Source organism: Lonchura striata, chromosome 15 (assembly GCF_046129695.1).
Source record: "Lonchura striata isolate bLonStr1 chromosome 15, bLonStr1.mat, whole genome shotgun sequence".
In the NCBI taxonomy this organism is placed as follows: Eukaryota; Metazoa; Chordata; class Aves; order Passeriformes; family Estrildidae; genus Lonchura; species Lonchura striata.
This window is the reverse complement of record NC_134617.1, coordinates 15,479,636-15,493,697: the sequence shown is the minus strand read 5'-3', so window position 1 is coordinate 15,493,697 and position 14,062 is coordinate 15,479,636. Positions and strand designations below refer to the sequence as shown.

Sequence of the window (14,062 nt, the reverse complement as noted above, 5' to 3'; positions counted from 1 at the left end):
TTGGTGTGGTCCCAGCCTCCAACGTGCTCCTACTCTCCTTCATTTTTTACTGCAACCCTCAGCATGGAGGCCATTTCTGTGGGTGGTTTTAATGAGGTGAAAACAAGTCTCTTGAGATTTGTGGTGCTCTTTGCAGACCACGAGGCGCTCACCAGAAGGTAGCAATTGTTAGGGTGTTCCCAAGTTAGACCAATTTCTTGCAGGGATTTGCAGCACAGAAGTTCTCATCACATAGTTTGCTTGGGGTAGGCCAGTGCCCAGGAATGTGTGGTGGGCTTTTTAACTAAACAGGGGGAAATAAGGAATGCTCCTGTTTGCTTTGGAGAGGAGAAGCCTCAAGAATAAGTCTCTGTGCATTAGCCTGGAGCAGATTCTACTTTGGATGAGGGTGCTGTTCCCTCATTCCATTGCTGGCATGCGAGCACGTACTGGGAGGAGGATTTGAAACACGTTGTCACTGAAGTTGCCCCTTGTTTCCCTGTCTGTACATAGGCAAGGTCAGTCACTCTGCTTGCTGTAGAGAGAGGCAGGACACTTAAGGTGGGGACAGGTGGAGTATGGAAGCGAGTTTACCGTGTAGGATTAGTATTTGGGCTTGCATGGACATTTAGGAGGAAGCTCTGGGATCTCTACAAATGATGGATGTTAGGGTGAAGATGAGCTGCAGAGCCCCTCATTGGGGACCAGGCCAGGCCAAATGCAGCATCTTGCATGGCTTTGGGTGTCTGGGCAGGTCCTTCTGGACTCAGACATTTGGACTTGGTGACGTTCCTGGGAAATGTGTTTCATCTTGACTCTCTCGGCTGCTGTCATCCCATGTCTGAGTCTGTGCCCTCACTGAGGGTTGCTCCTGTGTTTCAGGCTGCAAAGCTGCAGGCTTAACTTGCTTTTTGAGGACATGGGTGGTCCAGCTGCCTGCCTGTCAGCTGTGGAGCATCCACAGGCACTCCCATAGGAGAGAAGAGTGCAGCCTGCATGGGCAGAGCTGTTACCAGTGCTCTGCCCTCCATGAGAGCCTTGTTTTGGAGAAGGCAGTATCCAAAGCTCATTTTTTCCCCTATAGGTCTGGCTGTCTTACAGGGAGGAGAATCTGTGTTCTCATTCCTGATTTTCAAAATGAAAGATACTGTAAGCAATGAGAAAAATAGGCTTCAAAATGACAAAACATTGAGGAGGTTGAGAGTTGTAATGGACACAGAGCTAATGCTACTAGCACAAAATCCTGCTTTGTGGAGAGGCCCTCTGACATTGGACTGGGGCCACACAATTTAAGGTAAATACTGGAGGAATTGGAGCATTGCTAATGCTGCTCTAATTCTTTCTGTTCCCTAAACTGACTCTGCTGATGGTTACATGAAGAACAGGTCTTCACAGATGTGAGGAATCATTCACTTCAATTGCTTTTTAATTTTAAAGCCTCAAGGTCTGTCTTGTTTGTCAAAAATGAGGGTGGCAAAAGGATTGTATTCTTACAGCTGAATTTCATGGATGTTTCTTTGTTGTGTTACTGTCACCTTTCATTGCAGACAAATGGAAATCAGCTGTGTGCAGCCAGCACCTGGAAGATTTTAAAGACAGCAAGTGCTCCGCAGTATCTGCAGGGAAGGAGGTGGATCTGTTTAAAAGCTGGCTCTTAGTCCTGTGTTAAATTTGTTAGATAAAGATCAAATCACAGTATGTTCTGCTTTGAAAATTGTGTAAGAAGCTTGTCATGTGTTAAATAGTGCACAAGTCACTAGTTGCAAAACATGATGTTGGAATCTTAAAGGCTCAGGGAAAAGAAATTCTCATATTTCAAAGGGGAAAGGGGATTCCCAGATCTCTGGACCGGTCATCTGCCACCTAGGCCTGGGATGGCTTATAAAAACTAATGTCTCACCACATTTTTATGAAGAATGGTTGTGGGTAATGCTGATTTGAGTGCAATGATGTGTATTTATATCATCACAAATGTGTGGGTATGCAGGGGCAAGGTTGGATCTCTCATTTGGAGGATTCATTCACTGCAACAGGTTTTCAAACTGCCAGATTTTTGCGAGCAGTTGTTTAATTAGTAATTCTTTGTTAGTCTTCCCTGTACTGCAGACTGCAAAGTAAGCACACAAACCAGCTGAGAGGGCAAAGGCTTTATGAAGGAAGAACTGGAATTTGATGACTTTGTTTTCACTCTTCCTACCTTTATTTTTGGGTGGATAATTGTAGATTTTAAAAGCAAGAGGATAATTAATGTGGGGGTTGTTTGCTTCCTCGTAAGTCCTTTAGTTATAGACATGGTTTCAAAATAAAGGCTTCTCAGAACTTGTTTTATGTTTTTTTGGGGTGGGGGGGATTACTCTTTATTAAAAAATCCCCAACAACCTAACAGAGAGAACTTTTCAAGCAACTCCTGCTAGTCCACTCACATTCCTTTGTAATTCGGAGGAAAGTGAAACACATTATGCATTAATAAAAACCCACTTCTGTTGCTGTGTTGAAAGGGTTTTGTCGATCCAGGAACCTACATTTAGTCATCTGAGCCTCAAGACATCGCTTGTTTCCTCTGATTAGCATTAAGCTGCCTTTATTGTTATACTGAAATCATTTTAACACCAAGTTGGTTGATAAGTCTTCATTTTGGAGCAGAGTCTGATTCATTGTCAAAGCTCTCCTTTGTGCTTATGGCCACAGAAGGATCCAAAGCAACGAGCTGAGCTGGATGCGGGTCCCTCTCCAAATTCCTCCTTGCATGAGTAATAATTAGTCACAAACTCAGCACTGCTGTCCTTGCCTTAGTCACCAGGCCCCTGCAGTGCCTCCTGGCTGCCTTTGTGCCAGGCAGCTCTGGGGAGGGGGATTATCTGTGCCCGATAAACCTCCATCCTGCTTCCATCTCCTCCTTCATCTCGCCTGGGGAGAACAGGAAACGATTATTTGGAAAGCGTGCTCCTGCCTGTTGGAGCCCTGACCCAGCCCTGAGTCAGCTGTACAAAGCCACACCTTGCTCCCAGGTATGCAGGGCAGCCCTCACCGTCACGCTTCCTGCTGTCCCCGCTGCTGGGTCACCCCCTGCTCCGTCCCTGATGCCTTGGTGGTGGGCATTTGGCTGCTCCGAGTTCAGGGCTGTCTGATCTGGGGGGGAGGATGTTGCCTAGCTGGGAGTTGACACCATCTCTTTGTTGCTGATTTGTCTTTGAAATGTATGGAAATTATTTTTCTTTTAACGTGGCCTTGCTTGGCCAGGACTGTGAGAGCTGAAAGGTGTGGTATGGTTTTGCAAAAGTCCTACTGCCAGGAGGGATCCCGATGAGCCACACCAGCTCTGCAGGACCACAGAAACTGAGGCACTGGGGTAGGGAACTTACCACATTTTGCAAGAGGCAGTTTGGTGAGGGATGCTTCCGCCGAAACAGAACGTGGGGGTTTCAGCATCTGTGTGAGTTTTCCCTCCCCAAGTTCTCTGTTTGACCTGACTCTCTGCTGTCATAACCTGGTTAGGGTGCAGTATTTGACCTGGAGCAAAATACTCCTGGAAACTGCTCTAAATGGGGAATTGTGCCAAGAAGGGGTGTCCCTAAAGGAATCCTTTGGGTTGATAATACATTTTTGCTGCCACCTACTGAAAGGTTCTCATCCACTTGCTTTTGTAGTAGTTCACATCAGGCAAGGGTGCAGGAGTTCACTGGAATAATCCATCATTTCCCACTCACCAAGAGCAGCTGTCTCCATCTCTGCTGGCAGCGCTGTCCTGTGGCTCAGACAGTGAAGTGCTACTGCCACAAGGCTGGGGTTGGGCAGAAGGGCTGGCAGACAGCCTGGCTTTCTGCCCCTTACCTTGCCCCTTCTTCTCTTGAAGGCACCAAGAATGGAAGTTAATGGGGTTTTTCCAGCTTAGCCTTTGTAGAGTATGTTCCTTGAGGAGCTTCAGTGATGATGGGGAAAGCCCAGCTGGTTGTGCTGTGGTTGGCTCAGTACACAATGATGGATTTGCACCGGCAGTTCTTTAGGCAGGTGCTTTTAAGGAATCTCTTGTGTTGGCAAATGTAGTTACATGTTTTCTCTTCTGCACTCTAACCCAGATAGTTCAGTGGGTCCCCGTTACCTTGTGGAAGGAAGAGATGAGGAAAAACACCAGGGTCTGAATCATCATTTCTCCTCTTAGGTATATGGCATCACGCTTCTGTCAGCAGCTGTCGTCAGAAACCAGCTGGGCTCCCTTCCCATTCCAGGTCATTCATTCTTGAGCAAACTGGGCAACTTCCTGAGGCAATAACTGCTTGGAAAGTCTTGAAGTGTATCTAAATATTTGGTGGTTGCTGTAGAGTAGTAATTCCCAGTGTGTACATGTGCCACAGTGTTGAACTGGGTGAGGACCAGTGCTGGGTGGACCCATCAGGGCGTAGGGCTGCCTGCAGACCTACCCCACCCCCTTGCTGGTGCCCACTGTTTCGGCTTCTCCTGGAGCAGGAGCAGCTGGGTGCTGTTCAGCAGGTTCACCTCCTTCCTGTTCAGGGGTTCCAAGTGAAATCCCATTAAACAGAGCACATGTCTTCAGCACATCTTCTTCCATGAAATTAGTCTGACCAAAATGTTTGCCTTCCACAGGGTGTGTGTGCCAGGGCTTGGAGTGCTGCTCTCCACAGGGAGTTTGGGCACTGCCAACCCCTGAACAGCAGTGGTGGCCTCAAGAGTGAGTGCAGCTTGGGCTGCTGCTGCCTGGCCCCCAGTGCACAGGCAGAACAGTTTGCCATCCCTCCAGGGAAGTTCCTTCTCCAATCAACCATGTGCTCCCAACTCTAGCTCAGGATCTGCTGATCACTTTCCCACAAAGCCCTCAGGGAATTCCAGAAATGGTTTGAGTTAATTTTGGGGGATACAGAAGCTCTTGGCTAGCCGCAGGTTTGTTGAGATGTCACAAGATGAGTTGTCTCAGGGCTCCTGTTTGAGGCACTGCATCATGCCTAAAGACTGCAGTGTTCCTCAAAAGAAGCCTTCTGAGTGTGAGAGTGGGATGCCAGAATCTGGTGGCTAGTAGCCAAGCATGCTGAGAGCCATGGGAAAGGAGATATTCTCTAGGAAGGGACCTGCCAGCTTGTTTTGTCCTCACAAGTTGGGTGTAAAACAAGTTCATAGAAAAACACTTTAGAAAACAAAAATGGGGCAAAAAAAGAACAGGCTGAAAGGAATAGGCATGTTCCAATACTAGATCGTAAAATTTCCATGGAAACATTTTTGTTTGGGCTTAAGCAAATCTGTGTTTGCAGGCCAGAGGTTGAAGCTTTCTTTCATTTGCAGAGGTGACGTGAGAGGAGTGGAATTTGAAGAGCAAAAGCTGTTGAATGATAAACCATGACTTGACACAGGAAACTCACCTGTGAGGGGGAGGGTATGGCAGCATGGATGGGCAGGGCTGCTGTGTGTGCTCCCTCTGGGGGCACAGGGCTCTTTGGGCTCTTGGGGTGGCTGAGAATGCTGTGCCCTGTCCCACCGAGCCACGGCTCCAGCCGAGGCCCTGCCACACGCAGGGCTGGTGGCGGCCAAGCCGCTCTCCCCGAAGGCAGAGGAGTCTGAATCACAGTGCTGGGGGGATGACAGTGCTTTGATCATCAAAAGCCCATCCAAGAAAAGCTGATTAATAGTTTTCTCTTGCTGTGGAATCTGTGGATGCTGTCTCTTTAATCTGCCAGGAATGCCGGGTCCGGGTGCGTCATCTTGAGGAGCATCGGCCTCTCCAGCAGCGTGATGCAATGGGAGTGGAGGTGGGAGCTGCTGGAGCAGGAGGTGACTTCCCACCGTGTCAAAAGGCCACGGGCCACTTCTGTTAACCACAGCTCCTTTTCTTCTTCGGGGTGTGAGCTGTAATTGTATTTGCATTCAATCTAGTCTTTCCACAGCTGCTGCCAAAAGCAAACAGCACAGAGCTGGTCAGGGTGCAGGCACTGCTGGGATGGGGAGTGAAGGGCAGGGGAGAGCCCAGCAATGGGGTGGTGGCAGGGCGAGTCCTCTGATGTTGTTTGGCTGCAGCCACCCGTGCCAGGGCACAGGCTGGCCACGCCAGCACACCTTGGTCAGGAGCGTGCACAGCGGGTGCTGGCTCGTGGCGCTGCCTGCACAGCCCCAGGCTGGGGCCAGCCGAGCTGGTGCTTCCAGGAGTCTGCACTTCCTACACCAGCAAACACAGGGGCAGCCAGGGCTGATGGAGCCCCAAAAGCCATTGCCTGCAGCCCCCCACAGGTGTCTGGGAATGTGTTGGCAGTGGGCATTGCATCCCACCAGGCCCATTGCATATCACTGCCCTGCCCTCCCTCTCCTCCTCGCAGGCAGGGCTGGGGCTGATGGTGCCTTCCCTGCCAGGGTCTGCAGCTCTGTCTGTGGAGCTGTCAGCTGGACAGCCACCATTCCTCCTGGGAAGGGTTCATGGGAGATGGATGTGCATTGCCTGTTGGATGGGGCTGCATGAGTGGTCAATCTCATTTTTGGGTGCACCTCTGGCTGTGGGAGATGGTGGTTTTAGTCCATGTAGCTGCACTGAACCACACACAAGTGCACCCTTTGCCCTGCACAACTTTTTTAGGAAGGCTGCAGGAAGCCTTGGAGGTGGAGAAGGCTCCTGAGAGCTGGCAGAGGAGAATATTGGCCAGATTGGTGATATATCTATACTCAGGGGTAGGAGAGGTGCAAAGTCCAGTTTCTGAGCCCCTAGGATGTGCTGGGAGGCCCAGCTGGTGGGATTGGTTCTGCTGCCCAAGGAGGGATCTTCTTGCCCTCCCTCCTGGTGCCACACAGCTATTAGCATGGCAGTTCTGTTTCCAGAAAGCAGATTTAGGTGAGAACACTTCCTTTGGGGCTGGTTTTGAGACAGATCATCAGGGTTGTGGTTTGTCTTGTTACCAAGTGCTGCAGCCCTTCCTGCCTGGGGAAGGAACTGTTGTTGGGAGTGGTATTAGCTTAAAGGAATTAGGAAACCAGGCTGGGAGGCACTGACTGCACTGGCTCTTGGGGGCATGCTCTGTGGGTTTGCACCCTCTCGGGGCTCTCAGGAGGCCCAGACCTCACTGGGCTGTGGCAGCTGCTGTGTGTTGGTCTCGTGTCCCAGTGCAGGTGGCAGAGCCCTTTCTGTGTGGGGCAGAAGGGGGATCAGGGAGCTGTCACCACAGAGGAGAGAGTGGATGAGAACTGGTGGATCACCTATGGCAGGAAGAAATGAGGATGCAAGAGCATGTCCTGGGCTGGATCAGGTCAGCTGGCTCAGTTTTGGAGTGTATGCTCTCCACCTGGAAACCTGTAGCTGCAAATCCTGCCACGTTCCCACATGCCCTCTCCCATGCAGCTTCCAGCTCCCCTTCCTTGCTGTGTGGGGGAGAAGATTCCCCAGTGCTGACGGACCTGCAGCCCTGGCTCATCCCTCCCTGTGAGTGAGCTGTGCCTGGGTCATGGGAACGCACTGGCCTTTCTCTGGGAGCGGGGGGGCTGCCAGGGCCTGGCACTGTTGGTCAGAGGCTGTTCCTCTGAAATAAGTTTCAGTAACACCCCACAAGAGAGTTTTGTAAAATAATTCTCTAGCAAGTGGTTGTGTGAGTTGTGAACCAGGAGGAGGAACCGGCCCCTTGCTGCAGTTGGAGCCCTTGGCTGACACACCAGCTGCTTCCTGTTGTGCCCTCCGGGTTTCCTTGTCACTGCCTTGCCACACTCCTGGTGAGACTTCAAGGGGACAGCAGCACACCAGGGTCACTGCCCAGCCTCCTGTGGAGCCTGGCCCTGCTTGGCAGCCAGAAACTGGGGCTTTTTTGGGAGCTCAGTGTCATGTGGCAACTTCCCCCTGCTGCTTTCTCAAAGCCAGTCTCCTTTCTCTGCTCTTCCCTGGAGCTCTGTGGCTCAGGCAATGGCACCTAGGGCCAGTTTGGGCATCCACCTTACCTGTCCTTACCCACAGGAGCTGGGGGAGCATGGGGGCAGTTTAGGGCACTGGTGTGGTGAGTGAGTGGGAGCTCTGCGTCAGCAGCTTGCAGGTCATGCAGCCACCAAAGCCAGCAGTGCAGGCCCAGCGTGCTGCCATGGCCCCTTGGGCTGCTGCCATGGCCCCTTGGGCTCCTGACTGGTGAGCACTGGAGCTACAGCTGTAGGGGTGAAACCAGAGGCTTCAGAGAGCAGCAGCCACCTTTGGTTTCACAAGGGACCAAAACCAGCAGTGCAGTTTTGACATTACCCTGGGAATTCCCACAGGCTGCACTTGGCATGGCACAGGTAGCAGAGGATGATCTCCTGGAGCAGCAAACACATTTTCCCAGGGAAATGCATCAGCTGATGCACAGGTGAAGCCCAGCAGCCACAGGCTGGCCCAAACCAGGGCTCAGAGGACACAGGGTTAACTCGGGTTGCGAGTGTAAATGAAAGCTGTGAGCTGGGAGCTGGAGGTGGGGTTGGGGATGCAGGGTGGTGTTCAGGGAACAGATAGCACCAGCCTGGCAGGTCTGGCTGGACCGGAACAGCCTCCAGCATGACTTCAGAGCTGTGCTGCCGTGAGTAGGCAGAGCGTGTGTCAGCCGCTCGCCCGGCGCTGCTCCCCGGGAGAGACGGAGTTTCCTGTCTAGACCCCGGTAATCGCGGTGAGGAGGGGCTTGCAGCAGCCTCCGGCTCCTTCTCCGGTGATGACCGAAGCAGAAGCCGGGCTGCAGTTCCCCCTTCCTGGGGAAGAAACACCTCGCTCCCGCCACGTGTCTCGGAAAATGTGGCGCCCGTCTGCTCCTCGCTTGCCTGTGGTCCGGGCTGTGGGCTGGAGTGGGAGCCAGCCCCAGCTCCTTGCCTGGCTGCAGGACAGCTCGGGGCGTTTGCAGCCCCTGGCTGCAGGTACAGAGCTCCCCTTGAGGCGCAAAGGATGTTCCTGGAGCCCGGAGATGGGACTCCCTGGAAACTACTTCTGGGAGGGAGTAAAAGTACTGGGACCAGCCCAGATTCTTGTGCCTCAGAAGTTAGGTGACAAAGGACAGTGATTGAGGTATAGAAAGATTCCCTGAATCCTGCCCTACTTGGGACTGCAGGTGCTGCCCAAGTGCAGAAATGACCTTAAACCCAGGCCTTTTGTCACGGGGGGGGCAGAGCATGTCACTGTGCAGGGGTGGGCAGTGTGGGGCCACCTGTGGGCCATGTGGGTGCTCCTCTGCTGTGTCAGGGTCCCTTGTCCTTGTGGAAGTGGGGCCCACATGGACACCAGCAAGGCTTCCTGATGGGATGTCTGAAATTCTGCTGGGCTTTCCCAGTCCTGCTGGACAGTGTGCCTGTGGAGTGCTGCTCTCTGGAGCTGTCTCCTCCTGCCTGGTGGGAGCAGGAGGCAGGGGAGAGGACAGAAGGGCAGGACCACTTCATGTACTCATTTAATGGTGTTAAGAAAAAGCTTTAGTAAAAAATGACGCCCTAGAAGTCAGCTGTGCTCTCTCTGCTGCCACTCCTCTGGGCAGCAGAGCGAGGTGAAGCTTGGAGCCACAAGGGTTCTTTGGGCCTGTGTCCTCTTGCTGCCCTCAGACTCGGTTCCCTATGTGTGAAATCCCTCGCTGTCTGTGGGGACAGCGCGGCGGTGACAGAGTCCTGCTCATGTGTCACTGAGTTACTGGTAGTGGGAACCTGTGGCTGCTCTTCTCCCTGTGGTTTCCTCAAAAGCAGTTCCTGTAAGCGAAAGAGACCCCACGTGCCTAGGGACCACAGAGAGCAACAAGGAACCCTGGGCCATCACCCTGCCCTAGCTGTCACAAGCAGCCTTTGGATTTAAATACAAACCCTTCAGCCTTTGGAAGCAGGGCTGGGAGAGGTGTTCTCATGGCAGGGCTGTTCCAGCTGAATGTGCAGCTGTGCCACAGCAGGGGCACAGAGGGGCAGTGGTGGCAGCGGGTCTGTGCCACGGGTTGATGGATTTTCAGCATTACAAGTCCCATGAGCTCACAGGCTCTCAGGGCAGCAGCAGTTCTTGCCCTTCTCCTGTCCTAGGTTTGGGTGGGCACTGCTGTAGGGGCTCCCGGCACTGGTGACTGGCACAGCCTCTGGCAGGATGCTTTGGACTCCTGGAATTTAATGCCAATCCTGCCAGTCCTTATTGGCAGCTGGCATGGCCCAGGGCAGGGCTTTACATGGGCAGCACGGGAGCATGGGAGCAATGCTGGAGGAGACTGTTGTGTCTGTTGTTTGGAAACCCAGAGAAAATAGTCAAAAGAGCCAAGTGCTGATTTTTCCAGCCACAGAGGAGCACCCAGACTAACAGGAAAAAACGCTGCACACTGAATTCCTATCTTGGGATGCACGGCTTGGGGCTGCTTCCCTGCCAAGCCCAGCCTAATTACAGATGATTAAAGAAACACATATTTGGTGATGATGCCAGGGATTTGCTGATAGAAAGGAGGATATAGAGTTAGAAAATGGCTCATCTGGGAAAAATAACCTTTTGTGCCCAAGGAGAGGGTTTTGCTGTGTCTCCATAAGGAGGCCTTGGCATGTCAGTCCCTCTCTAGGCTCCAAGAGTTACAGGATCTGATTCGATTTCCTTCCTTGCTGAGGTTCATGGCTCCTACTTTTTGCAGTGCCACTGTTGCAACAGCCCTGGCAGCTCTGAAAAGGTTTGGGGGGAACAAAATTCAGTCTGTGCAGACATTGCCCTGCCCCTGTGCCTCTGGGAATGCGTAACTGCCGTCCCCACGTGGGACGTGCAGAGAGGTGGTGCCCCAGCCAGCACCCACAGCTCTCCCTGGGTGTCTTTGGGCCCTGGTACCCAGGTTTGTGCTGGCAGGGCTGGGGGGATCCTGACTTACCTCTGGTTTCTGCCTTGCAGCAGAAGAAGTCGTACCTGGAGCGGAGCGTGAAGGAAGCAGAAGACAATATCCGGGAGATGCTGATGGCTCGCAGGGCACAGTAGTGACACCCCTGGCTGATCCCCACTGCCTGACCCCCACCTCACCTTAATAAAACACAGCTCGTGTCTCTGTGGCTGCTCTCCCTGCATGGGTGTGATGGAGAAATGGGGTGGTGGCAGGAGCTGGGGTGCCCCTCATTGTGTAGATATCCACTGCCTGGTCTGGGCACTGGGGAGGGTCCTGCTGGGGATGGGTGGTGGGGGAAGAGGGAGGTGGGCAGGGCTGGCACAGGCATGGACAGGGACACAGACATGGACACGGGCACAGGCATGGGAATTGGCTCAGGCCCTGCCAGCCTGAGCCAGGAGGTCATTCCCACTGCTCCAACTCATTCTTATTGCCATGGACCATTTCCTCTCTCCTGGGCCTTTCCCTCTGTCCCGCTCTGTTCCCTCTGTCCTGGTCCATTCCCTCATTCCTGCTCCATTCCTGCTGTCCCGGTCCATTCCTGCTGTCCTGCTCCGTTCCCTGTGTCCTGGTCAATTCCCTCATTCCCGCTCTGTGGAGTTGCGTTATTTGTATGTTTTATTATCCCTATATTATGTATTGGTTTATTCCTTTGTACCCCCGTGTGCAACTTGGTTTATCCCCAGTTTTCCCGCCTTGTCCCCCCTTCCCGCCTTTCCCAGTATCTATCCATCACCCTGAAAGAGGCATTTTACCCCCCCCGGGTGCCTTGTCTATCACTCGGTGCCCCTTCCCATCCATCCAGAAGCTTCTACTCAGGGCACCGGGTGATTGGGCGAGGACCTGGGGCTCCCCCCATATCCTTCCCCCATTGGACCCCATCATATCCCCCCATCCCGGAGCCACCCCCTATCCCTATTCCCATTGGTCGTTGGATACCCCTCCCTTACAGTTTATAAGCCAGTGCAAGCACCTTGTGCTTGTTCCTGTTGGCTGGCACCGTTCTAGGATATTTGGCCCCGTTGGGCTACAATAAACTCGGACTTAGCCCCCAGCAGGATCCGCTCTTCATTCACCACCGCGAGGCTTGCTAGCGCTGCCCAGAACCCACAAAGGCACTCTCCAAAGCCCAGCTGGGAGCGGCGGAGGGTGCCTCCATCGCCCGCCCTCGCCCCACAAGAGCTAGCCGGGGCTGAGAGAAAAGGGAAGCGGGGCGGGAGCGCGACCGCTCCGTTCCCTCATTCCTGCTCCATTCCTGCTGTCCCGCTCCATTCCTGCTGTCCCGCTCCGTTCCCTCATTCCTGCTCCGTTCCCTCATTCCCGCTCCATTCCCGCATTCCCGCTCCGTTCCCTCATTCCCGCTCCGTTCCCGCTGTCCCGTTCCGTTCCCTCATTCCTGCTCCGTTCCCTCATTCCCACTCCCGTTCCCTCATTCCCGCTCCGTTCCCGCATTCCCGCTCCGTTCCCACTGTCCCGCTCCGTTCCCTCATACCAGCTCCGTTCCCGCTCCGTTCCCTCATTCCAGCTCCGTTCCCGCTCCGTTCCCTCATTCCCACTCCGTTCCCGCTGTCCCGTTCCGTTCCCTCATTCCCGCTCCGTTCCCGCTCCGTTCCCTCATTCCCGCTCCGTTCCCTCATTCCCGCTCCGTTCCCACTGTCCCGCTCCGTTCCCTCATTCCCGCTCCGTTCCCGCTCCGTTCCCGCATTCCCGCTCTGTTCTCTCATTCCCGTTCCGTTCCCTCGTTCCCGCTCCGTTCCCTCATTCCCGCTCCGTTCCCTCATTCCCGCTCCGTTCCCTCATTCCCGTTCCGTTCCCTCGTTCCCGCTCCGTTCCCGCTCCATTCCCTCATTCCCGTTCCGTTCCCTCGTTCCCGCTCCGTTCCCGCTCCATTCCCTCATTCCCGCTCCATTCCCTCGTTCCCGCTCCATTCCCTCGTTCCCGCTCCATTCCCTCACTCCCGCTCTGTTCCCTCATTCCCGCTCCGTTCCCTCATTCCCGCTCCATTCCTGCTCCATTCCCTCATTCCCGCTCCATTCCCTCATTCCCGCTCCGTTCCCTCATTCCCGCTCCGTTCCCTCATTCCCGCTCCGTTCCCTCATTCCCGCTCCGTTCTCTCATTCCCGCTCCGTTCTCTCATTCCCGCTCCGTTCCCACTGTCCCGCTCCGTTCCCTCATTCCCGCTCCGTTCCCGCTCCGTTCCCGCATTCCCGCTCTGTTCTCTCATTCCCGTTCCGTTCCCTCATTCCCGCTCCGTTCCCTCATTCCCGCTCCGTTCCCTCATTCCCGTTCCGTTCCCTCGTTCCCGCTCCGTTCCCGCTCCATTCCCTCATTCCCGTTCCGTTCCCTCGTTCCCGCTCCGTTCCCGCTCCATTCCCTCATTCCCGCTCCATTCCCTCGTTCCCGCTCCATTCCCTCGTTCCCGCTCCATTCCCTCACTCCCGCTCTGTTCCCTCATTCCCGCTCCGTTCCCTCATTCCCGCTCCATTCCTGCTCCATTCCCTCATTCCCGCTCCATTCCCTCATTCCCGCTCCGTTCCCTCATTCCCGCTCCGTTCCCTCATTCCCGCTCCGTTCCCTCATTCCCGCTCCGTTCTCTCATTCCCGCTCCGTTCTCTCATTCCCGCTCCGTTCCCACTGTCCCGCTCCATTCCCTCATTCCCGCTCCCGTTCCCTCATTCCCGCTCCGTTCCCTCCCTCCCGCTCCGTTCCCGCTCCATTCCCTCATTCCCGCTCCATTCCCTCATTCCCGCTCCGTTCCCTCGTTCCCGCTCCGTTCCCTCATTCCCGCTCCGTTCCCTCGTTCCCGCTCCGTTCCCTCATTCCCGCTCCATTCCCTCGTTCCCGCTCCATTCCCTCATTCCCGCTCCATTCCCTCATTCCCGCTCCGTTCCCTCATTCCCGCTCCATTCCCTCATTCCCGCTCCGTTCCCTCGTTCCCGCTCCGTTCCCTCATTCCCGCTCCGTTCCCGCTGTCCCGTTCCGTTCTCTCATTCCCGCTCCATTCCCTCGTTCCCGCTCCATTCCCTCACTCCCGCTCCGTTCTGTCATTCCCGCTCCGTTCCCTCATTCCCGCTCCATTCCCTCATTCCCGCTCCGTTCCCTCGTTCCCGCTCCATTCCCGCTCCGTTCCCTCATTCCCGCTCCATTCCCTCATTCCCGCTCCGTTCCCTCACTCCCGCTCCGTTCCCGCTGTCCCGGCGCTGCGCGGTCCGACATCGCCGCCGTGTGGCCGCCGTGGGCAGCGCAGGGGCCCGGCCCCGCCGCTCTCCCGGCGCTTCCAGAGG

At 54.5% G+C, this 14,062-nt stretch overlaps 1 protein-coding gene across 1 annotated transcript in view; it reads left to right on the top strand.

Annotated features, from left to right (window-relative positions):
- Window positions 1-10,944, top strand: part of PFDN1 (prefoldin subunit 1) — a 30,899-nt gene extending 19,955 nt beyond the window's left edge. Inside the window, exon 4 of the mRNA XM_021531876.2 lies at window positions 10,790-10,944. Within this exon, the coding sequence (XP_021387551.1) occupies window positions 10,790-10,873 (84 nt within the window). The 3' untranslated portion in view covers window positions 10,874-10,944. The remainder of the gene's footprint in view (window positions 1-10,789) is intronic.
- The last annotated feature ends 3,118 nt before the right edge of the window (window positions 10,945-14,062 follow it).